General features: G+C 33.9%; 1 protein-coding gene across 1 annotated transcript in view; it reads right to left on the reverse strand.

The window, feature by feature from the left end:
* LOC106463426 (solute carrier family 26 member 6-like) overlaps positions 1-3,755 on the reverse strand; it is a 36,226-nt gene extending 32,471 nt beyond the window's left edge. The window contains exon 1 of the mRNA XM_022390916.1: positions 3,452-3,755. Within this exon, the coding sequence (XP_022246624.1) occupies positions 3,452-3,755 (304 nt within the window). The remainder of the gene's footprint in view (positions 1-3,451) is intronic.
* Between the last annotated feature and the right edge of the window lie 7,346 nt (positions 3,756-11,101).

The raw sequence follows: 11,101 nt of genomic DNA on the forward strand, positions 1-11,101 counted from the left end.
GTCTTACACTGCTAAATTAGGGACGGCTAGCGCAGATAGCCCTCGTGTAGCTTTGCGCGAAATTCAAAACAAACTGTCAGGTTAGTGAAACAATTATTTCAAAACTATAGATATTTCTCTCAAACAACTTCCTTCATCGTCAATCACGCTCATTCTAACGACACTATTTCTCGCCACTTCATCTCACATCGTAACAAACTTCCGAGAAGGCCGTACAGATCAATCTTAGACCTCAAACCTTAATCAATTTTCCACAGACTTTCAGATGTATGACTATCTGTTTCCAAACCCTAAACCTTGCAGCAGATCAAAGGTAGAAAAAGTAGCAGGGGATTTGACAGGAATTGCCGTTATTAATGTTTCTTAGACCATCTTTATTATATAAAAAAGATGTTGATTTTGAGGCGTGGCTGGAAGTTTGTAGAATTATGAGTCTTCATCAACTTCAAATCTTTTGTTTATTTTTTGTTGACGGTAACAGAAGATAAGTACAGCTTCATCGTAATGTCTTTTTCAGTCAAAGGTCATAACCACAGCCTTTACTCTGTTGATAAAAGCGTTGCTCTAGATTAGCCCGGAGGTGTGGTTTTATGTACGAGTTTTCGCACACCTTAGAGATCAATGAAGGCCACTTATTTCGATATTTTCTTTTTTCTTTTTTGGCTTTTCACCGTTTAACGATCTCGCTTATGAAAATTTCTACTTGGAAAGAGCTGTAAAATAGTCATAAGTCAATCAGTAGTACCATTTTACAGTTAAATGATCAATAATTCGCTGTGAACCAAATATATAAGTGCTAAATCTGTTCATTATGGCGCCACAGCTCGATATGCGGCGCCACGGTAGGCATTGTATTAGAACACGCAGATCATTCGCGTAAAGTTGGGATAATCTTCTGGATTTTTCTTAAATTAACTTTAATTATATTTTCTGTCGAACCCGAAGATTCTCATTTGACTATGTGTTTAAAATAATTTTTAATTTCAGAATAAAATTTTATGTACAGAACTCGGAAATGGGTGGGTCTAAGGAGGGTTTATACAATTGTTGCCTGCATGATAACACATTTGCGTTATATATACACCTTCAATCGGGCAATCTTTCTCAAGAGCCGTGAAATATTTTATACATGTTTTAAAGACAAAAGTTTTTTGAACCGTATAAAAAATTTATGTTATTATTATTAAGAAACAGGATTCTGCTTTGGACTTCCTTCCAAATGAATATAATTCACGTGTCTGTGATGCCATGTTGAGTTTTGACGTATTCTGAAACGCAAGAAGCAAGTGAAGAGTTTAAGTATACTTTTACCACTGGTTTGAATAGACCATACAGAAATATTTTTTCTCAAGCCAAATAAAAGTCTGGTTTCCATTTTGTTTCCTTTCTAATTTTTGTAAATGTGCGAGTTACTGAAATTGTAGAAACTTGCATTCGCTACCAAATATGCTTTATATATTTGTAAAATTTCCAGATTAATTGTTTAGATCAATAGTAAGCTTCCTATGACCTAAGATTGATTTCTGAATTTCATGTGTAGGAAAATGTAATCATCTTAGCAAAATGTAGAGAGAACAAAACCAAAAATTGTATTAATCATTTCAAGTTATATTTGTTTTAAACTATATTGGAGCTATTCTGAATCACTTTAATGGTTCGCTGAGTTTATGTTCCTTGTAGGAATGCACGGATACCCAGCCAGATATTCGGTAATACTCGGCTTCGGCCGAGTGTCGAAGTTAAAAACAGCCGAATTCGAATAATTGAAAATGGCATCTGAGCCTTAATTTTTTAGGCAACTTATACGGTACTGAAAGTTACAGTCAATAATTGGTTTAATTAAAAATAAACATGTTCTGAGCGACAAAGACTGATAGCCCGCTGAAAGTCGGGATTCAGAGAACAATAGGGGTTAATAACAGGCATGGCTTGAGAAGTGGATTTCTTGGGAAGGTGGGTTTTTTGAGAACGATAGGGGTTAGAGTTTGAGAAATTGTGGCTAGGCATTAAAAGTTGAAAGTTTGTTTGTTTGGTTGTAATTAAGCACAAAGCTACACAATTAGCTATCTGTGCTCTGCCCACCAGGGGTATCGAAACCAGGATTCTAGCATTGCAAGTCCGCAGACATACCGCTGTGCCACTGGGGGGCAAGTTGAAAGTAAAACTTGAATGTTCTGTTGGTGATTATTCGGTTAAATGTAATAAACGTCCATTTTGTTTTTGTTTCTAATTTCTGTGTATGTTGTTTATTTTTGGGGGGAGGGCGAGGGGAGAACCCGATCTCAGTTGACCCTGGCCCCCGCCGAAGTTTAGTGGCCGGGTACCCGGACCCGATATTCGGCAAAATTTTACTACCCGTGCATCCCTAGTCCCTAGTATAGGTTTTTAGCATACATTTGGGGTTTCGAACAGCTACTACAAAGCACCAGTGAAATTCTACCGACAGATGTAACATATCCCGGTAAGACGTTGTATACATTAATATTCTTGATGCCACATCAGAAGGTTTTGTTTGTTTGTTTAATTGTAGTTGAGCACAAAGCTACTCAATGAGCTATCTGTGCTTTGCCCAACACGGGTATCGAAACCCGGTTTCTAGCATTGGAAGTCCGCAGACATACTGCTGTGCCACTGGGGAGGGGGGGGGGCATTAGAAGGTAAAAAACAAACAGACTACAGCATTTTCTCAACGAATCGTTGACACTATTAAATACTTCACTCGTACAATCGGTCAGAGAAACGAAAGGCAAATCAAACATTGGGAACTCCCACTCTGAACAATCTGGTGCAAAAGTTAACAAACCTGCTAATCTGAACAAATAAGCATACTAACACTCTTACAAAATTATCTCAATTTCAACGGGAGTGCGCTGCCGCAAAAGAGATAATGAATGAGTAAATGTTGTTACCAACCACTTTTTAGTCAAATATAAAACTATATATTCCATTTACTCACACTAGAATACGCAAATATTTTCATCGAAATTACTGGGAATTGAATCCCATGATTTTAGTGTAACAAAAACGAAATATTTTAATTACATGGAAAATACTGGCGTCATATAAAGTTGTATAGTTATGCTAATATTACATTTAAAGTAAATAGTGTAAGACTGCACATTCTCCTTACCTTGATTAATTTCGTTTAAATTTCATGCAAATGTGCTTAGAAATAGCTTCGCATGTAGAGAAGAGACAAATAAAAGTAAGTTGAAACTATATAGGGAAGATCCAACAAGATATCTCTGTCTCACAAGATATATTTGTATTATCAGACTGTTCTTATGGCCTAGTTCTTTGAAAGTATATAGATACATAATATAATAGTTAAAGAAAAGATGGAATAGTTTAAAATAGTTTAAGTATTTCCCAAATGAAAGATATCCTAAAGTAATAGTAATAATAATAATACATCTATAGTAATATACACATTAGAGGAACGTATACAAACCTTGTGGTATCTGAAACACAGCAACAGTGATACCTGCGATAAAATCCGCTAATAAATCTTGACGAAAGTTGTAGTGACCCAGCCAATCAATTACTGGAAACGATGATTTAAGTCCATTCTTAACGATTTTTGTTGAGCATTTCGGTCTAATCTTTTCCCAAATACATTCCAAGTGCGACTTTTTAAGCCCATTGTGACTTTCAAATTCGTTGTCAAATGTGGCTTGGTCGTAAGCCTTCCTTTTCACGTAGAACTCTGGGGATATCTCTTGAGAATTTGACATACTTGAAGTATATGGATCCATATTCAAGTTGATCTTAATATCTAAATAAGTCGGTGGTATCGAAAAATATTTGTGTTCAAAATCTTATTCCAATACATAATTGAGAAATGACAAAAAAACAAAAAAAACAATAGCAAACAAACAAATACACATTGTAAACTAATACCTTGATACTTCTATAATTAAATGGGGAACTTATAAACGAAGCATAAACATTTTATAAAGGAAATGTATAATTAAGATATAATAATCACAACTTTATTACTATAGCTTAATAAAAATGATACTTCGCCATTCTTTAAGTTTGCGAAATCTCTGACTGTAACTCGTTCAATCGCTACTAGTTTAATAGAAATTAGCAAATCCAGATCTGTTTTAAGTTCGTTATAAAATGGTATTTAATTAACTGATACGTCTCAACTGACTTTTAAACGCAAAATGTATGTTGCTCATGAATATAGAAATTCACAAATTATTATAAAAAGATAAACATATGAGAATACTTACCAGAAGAACTTTATTTTAAAAACCTTTCTATTTATCTGCAGGTTAAATTGAATAGGGAGGTTGACGGGCAAAAGGAAAAACAAACAAACCAATACAAAATATGATAAAACCTAGTTAAACAGGTAAGATTGGTAGACATTTTATGCAATACGTCGGCTGAATTACCGGGTAAAGACCGCAAGGTTAAGGCATCCTTATTGTAAAACTTTTGAACAGAAAGAAGGCAATCTGTCACCAGCACTAGCGGTCTATAGGTCTTCTTTTAACAGATTATTTTAGCGGAAAGCTACACACTGGGCTACCTTCTGAGGGAACTGAACCCCAAAGCTCACCGGTGAGCCAACGGAGGATTTTCTAAACTCAATAGTGGGACTGACTATCATAGTCTTTGACGCTCCCCATACCCTACAAGCACTGAATTGCGAAATGTGTTCAGCAGCATATAGCGGCTCGAATATTAAACTTTTTCGACCTGCAACCAGGTGTGCTGTCAAATACCCTGTTGAAGCACTATCATTGTAACCCTAGCGTGTGACTTTCATCACGGCATACTTTAAATTCTATTCTTCTTGTCATATCCTTCTCGTACGTTATGCGTATTGAGCAAGATATTTTAAGCTAGAATACTACAGAAGTTGAGTTCTTTATAATAAAACGTTTTTGTAGCCTTACTACGTTGTTGCGAACCATATAGCCATGACCGGTCGTACTCTATCTGAAGACCCTGAATCCCTGTAGCATAGTTTCTATCGCAAAACTCTCCGTATTAACGCCGTCGTATTCAAAGCCCACCTCTTCTCCTTGCTTACAGTCCCCGATCCATTTAGCATAGGAGGAGGAGGAAAAATCTATAGGTGCTACCTCCAGTTTCTATACCGGTATGTCTTTGTACGAAATAGTATGGACACTCATTTCATTTCTCCATCTGCTTGAGGTATGTGACAGTTAGACGGATGTGTTTTAGAGGCCAACATCGCCTATGGTGGCCTCAGTGAAACCTGGGAATCAAAATACTTAACAGATTTGATCATCAGGTAAGCGAATCAACAGAAAAAGAAAAACTTTTATAAGTGGAAATATAAATAATTAAACAAAGCAATGTCTACAATGACACAAGTGGTCGCAGAAACAACGAACTATACCCACAGATTGCAGGTATGCAGGGGAAAGAAGAAAAAAGTAGATGTCTAATCTCAGGCGCCAAACTATGCTTAACCAAACATAGCTCTTAGTTTGGGCTTAGACCAGAGAGGTCAGCTAGAAATTTTTCATAGCTGTTTGTTTTGGTAAAATGAGTGATTGTTTTTTAAAGAAACGTTCTTCTTTGCAAGACACCTTAAGTGGGTGGTCTAGAGGTCCTCCCCTCCCCTCCAGAAAATTGTGAAAATTTGGATGCTTTAACATGCGTTTTACAGACTATTTGGAGAGAGAAATGACTTCTTTCCAAGCTAAGAAACGATGATTAATTTCAAGATTTTTGTACCTTTATATTCATACATTTTCTAATTGAACTGTGGGTAATCACTTTGGATTAAGGTTTTTTATGTTCCCCAACATTTCTTTTTTTAATTTCCACTCTTACATATAGAAAGTCCAGTTGTAAAAATGTGGTTAACTTGCTAGTGAACCAGTTATACATTGTCATAGATCGTTTCCATTTGGAGTTACTGAACTCTCACACATAAAATGTCAATGGAGAATTAGGTAGTTTTTATAGTGAGATCAACTGTGTAGAGGTTTAGCAATGTCTGGAAGAAGTTATGTCTTCCCTATTTTTACTCATTGAATGATCAAATAACATGGGTGATCAACGCATTCTGGGAAAAATAACCTAATTGTGTTATCTGTATAGTGGTTAGCTGTCTAAGTCCTATTTCTTCAAACTTCTTCAGATCTTCTGATACAAAACTCTATCCAGTTTCTAGAGAGCAGTGTTGTAAAAGTGGAATAATTTTACTTGTTTTCATGAAGACAAGAGTCCAATAACCACTTCATTAATGTGTACTTTGTTTATGCATAAATTAGACAACTATTCATTTGAAAGCGAACGCTATGACATTATTACAAAGTGTAAAAGAATATATTATGAATAGAATTAAGCTTTCATGCTAATTTTAATGAGCACGACATAACTAAGATTTAAAAAATATATAGCAACGTCCCTGTTATTAAAAATGCTGCACGAGCCAGAATGAAGGCAGATGAAAGAATAGAAACTGGTAAGCACGAGAAACTTCTTTTTACTTATATTTCTGCAACTAAACGTGCAGAACTGTCCACTATTTATGTGATATCTCAAGAACAACTCTAAAAAGTTACGAAGGTTGATAAGGATAACAGTAAGACACCTAATTTGTTTGAAATGTTTACATATAGCTCAGACTATATGCAATCCAGGCAATATGGAGAAGAAACTATTTAGCACTCTTTGGTTTTGTATAATATATATATATCAAGTGCACCCAATTGTCAACTTAAATAAATACATTCTTAATCTTTGAGTTATATGAAATTATATTTTCTAAAAAATATATTGAATAAGAAAATTGGGTGATCTGCCTTTGCATAACAGTAAGAAATGCCAAAGCTGTAAGTACAGAGTGTAAGTCAATAAGTTGTATATAGTGGTCTCAAGATAACAACTAGGTGTTTATCTATGATATCACATATCTAACACTCGAAAATTAGTCGCACATGATATTTTATTAAACTATTTGACACACAATATCTGGAGTGCAACAAGCAGACAGAAAGGGCATTCCAGAAGATTGAGTACTTTATATCCCAAAGATATAAAGTTATTTTTGGGATAATTAAAATGTCGCAGCTGAACATATCATGCTCCACTATATATATATAGTGGTGCGAAATAAGAAACAGGTAGAAGATATAACACATTTGTTGCGTTCTGTTCATTCCGAAAATAAAACCTATTACAGAAAAGGGTAATTAAGGAAAGACATACGATAAAGCATGGGTTATGTGGATGATAATACCAATGTTTCCTGCATCAAGAGAATGTTCAGCTACTGAAACATCTGTCAAGCTATCTCAACAAGTATTAAAATATGTTATTTATATCTATCCATATATATACAAACATGTTTCATATGAAAAACTGACCTTAAAGCAATCAAGCAAAAATGAGATCTTAAAAATCAACTACTATTTCTAAGCTTCCGTTATGAACAACGTTTAGCATATCACATGATGAGGCAGAAAATTAGAAGGTAGAAAAGGAAAGATGGAAGGAAAAGGTTCTTTGTGAACTCAAAAAAAGATTTAAGGAGCATCTCTTTGAAGTTTTAGTTATCAACAACACATTAATATATATCCCATGAGACAAAATAAAAAACTTGTAAGGTAGAAAATGAAAGAAAGCTAATGATGTAGGGAAAGCGTTCTTTGAAAACTATCACTCTAAAGGGCAATAAAATGAAATAAATTTATCTCTTTAGAAAAATGAAAAAAAAAGAAAAGTAATATTGTAAGTCTGGTATTATGGTTTGAGTTTCAACCCACCAACCAGGCTAAGATATCTTGCGATCATCTAATCATATGTGCTCGTATCAGTCTTGAGCTACTTAGTCGGGAGACAAAAAACTACATAAACTCGAGTACCGTGTTTAGCGAACGTACCTGAAGTTCCATTTTCTAGTATAAAGCACCTATTTTGGCACGTTGAAGAGCATGTTCACAATGCTGCATTTGCGCTTATCACATAATCTAATAACTGAGTGTAATTAATACAACTTACTTACCCTATCTGTATACATATATAGATATACATTTTCAGAGATAAGAATCAATTTACGATAGAAGAGAAATATATTCAAATATTATGTAGGTGAGAACAATTATAACTGAAAGTAATATGTGAAAATAAAATTATAAGTATAATTACATTAAAAATATTTGAAAATTCACGCACAATTAAATAAAAAAGATTAACAGTTGACAGTCGTATAATGGTGAAACAGCAAAGCTTTTACGTCGTCTTTGGATATTATATATATATAATAAAAGTTATATATTACTTGATAGTTTTTGTGTAGCGTTATTTTCTGATTACAATCTATATTGTAGTAGCCTGAAATATTAAGTGAATTTTACATTATAGCTTATTTGTTGCTAAGTTCACACTTCTGCTTTGTATTATTGTTATTAGAGTGCTTACTTCATTTTATTTATTTTGTCTTTCGTTTTTGTTCCTCTTAATCTCAGCTCAATAAAGAAAAAATTGAATTGTAATGATACATAACTACATCATCGCTGCCTACAGCCTCGTGTATTTTAACAACCTCTGTAAATTATGAATTAAAGCACAACTCTACACGTGCCTTACAAAAATAAGGCTGTCAATACAGCCTCGTGTATTTTAACAACCTCTGTAAATTATGAATTAAAGCACAACTCTACACGTGCCTTACAAAAATAAAACGTTTGAAGACATATAAATAATTATCGTTTTTGATAAACAACTTTCTACTCAATAACTGTGTAACAAATCTTAAGTGATCTTTGAAGTCAAATTTCCATATTTTTGAACTTCATCTTTTATTATGAATAAATCTTGACATCGTATTTATAAGAGAAAACAATTTCCTAAACAAAATTGGAAAATTAGGAAACGCTTATAACCCTAAAAATCGGGTTTCAATAGGCTTTTAAAATAGTCACCATACCATTTCTATAAAACAACAAAATTAAATAATCGTAAATATTTCTTTGCTATTTAAAAAATAGCATTATGATTATTTTAAATGCCTATGAATAAGATTTAAATATTTGATAATGGCAAACTATAGTTTTTTCTTAACATAATATTTGATTATTTTCTTTTTTTGTTGTTGTTGAGCTCAAAGCTACACTATAGGTTATCTATGCTGTGCCACCACGAGTATCGAAACCCAGTTTTTAGAGATGGAAATATTCAGACTTATCGCTGAGCCACTGGGGGGGGGGGAGACTTCTGATTATTTCAAAATCAAACAAATGTGTTTTCTTTTCCATGTTTACAACTCTTTTTGTTGTTAAGTACAAATCTACACAATGGGGTATTTGTACTCCACCTATTGAAACCCGATTTTTAGGGTTATAAGCCCTCAGAGTTACCACTGAGCCACCAGATGGAGGTGTTCACAAGTCAATGGCATAATAAAATTGTATAACATTGTATAAAGTCGTCACAATGGGGTATTTGTACTCTACCTATTAAAACCCGATTTTTAGCGTTATAAGTCCTCAGAGTTACCACTGAGCCACCAGAGGGAGGTGTTCACAAGTCAATGGCATAATAAAATTGTATAACATTGTATAAAATCGTCACAATGGGCTATTTGTACTCTACCTACTGAAACCCGATTTTTTAGCGTTATAAGTCCTCAGAGTTACCACTGAGCCACCGGAGGGAGGTGTTCACAAGTCAATGGCATAATAAAATTGTTTATGTCATCCAATTCAGCTAAATTATAGCCATATCTCCAGTTTAACTAAAAAAAAAAACTTATTTGGATTTTCATATAAAATGTATTAAACTACCTGACACTCATGGTAGAGGTAGATGCACTTTGAACTGTATATAAAGCCCGAATAATGGTATATCACAAAGATTAGTAGTGTTTATTAACAAGTTCACACAGTAACATTTTCATCCTCAGTACCCATATAGTGATGCCAGTTACGTCTTTATTGCATGCTTATTTTTCTGTCAAATGCATATTTTGCGCCCATACTTTGATGTCCGCATATTAACTACGACCCAAAGTTTAAGATAATCTTTACAACTGACTTGAAATTTTTGATCTTTGATCAAGATTTTTGTCTCTTTGCACATGTGTCAAGTTAGAATACGACGAACTGTAAAAACTTTATACCATACAATAGAGAAGCGATAAATTCCATAACATGGAATAATCATCACCGATAAAAAACGTCAAGGCTGATGTATCTTTACAAAAACCTGGTGTCAAATCTCCTGATATACTTTTCAATGCTTATCATGTGAGATTGTACATCTTGGCAATACACAGTACAGTGAGTAGTCTCCGAGATAACAGGGTTTTATGCCAATAAAACATATCTCGTGTTAATCTCGGCCAAGTATGACAGTAAATTATAACTTGACACTATAACTTTATAGCCGTCTGAACAGAAATACCAAATGTCTATCATAACTGTTATCGATTATTCAAATCTTCTACGCTCTGTAGCGTTCCTACCACTAATGACAAACATTTAAGAAACAGTCATGAAAGTGTAGGTTCATCATCATTTAACACTTGTGAATTCAGACTAATTGGACATTATATTTTCTTAACATACATGTTCAGTCAGAACGTTTCTTTTGTGAGAGAAACTGAAATAACGTGTTACATTAATGCCCGACCGAAACTCAATAATTTTGTTCCTTACTGGTGCTTATGAAACGCTAATAAAGAACTATTACAAAATGTCATTTTTTCATGTCACCATAGTACCACAGTAGTTAATACGTAATATGTTCATCGTATCTTCGCAAGTCATCTTGTCGCAAGTCGATATATTTTCCAGCCATTTTCGTCTAGGGTTATTGTTTATTCAAATAATAGCAACAGCGGCTAGGTTGAAATATCAAAGGTTTAAGTTCTGTAACATTTTATACTGAAAATGCCTTGGTAGAATTATCATAGCATGTTACAATGTATTTGAGCTAATCGTTTAAAAACACTTGCAGGTGTCTAAGTATTTGTGAACTGAATTTACTATAGATTTATCCCCCAGTTTTATTAATATTATTAATTATTTCAAGACGACGTTTCATGCTGAATTCCTCATCAGTTCTATATTTTATAGTAGTTGTCGCAGTAAGGACTAGGGGT

The sequence above is a fragment of the Limulus polyphemus genome, unplaced genomic scaffold (genome assembly GCF_000517525.1).
Source record: "Limulus polyphemus unplaced genomic scaffold, Limulus_polyphemus-2.1.2 Scaffold1403, whole genome shotgun sequence".
Classification (NCBI taxonomy): Eukaryota; Metazoa; Arthropoda; class Merostomata; order Xiphosura; family Limulidae; genus Limulus; species Limulus polyphemus.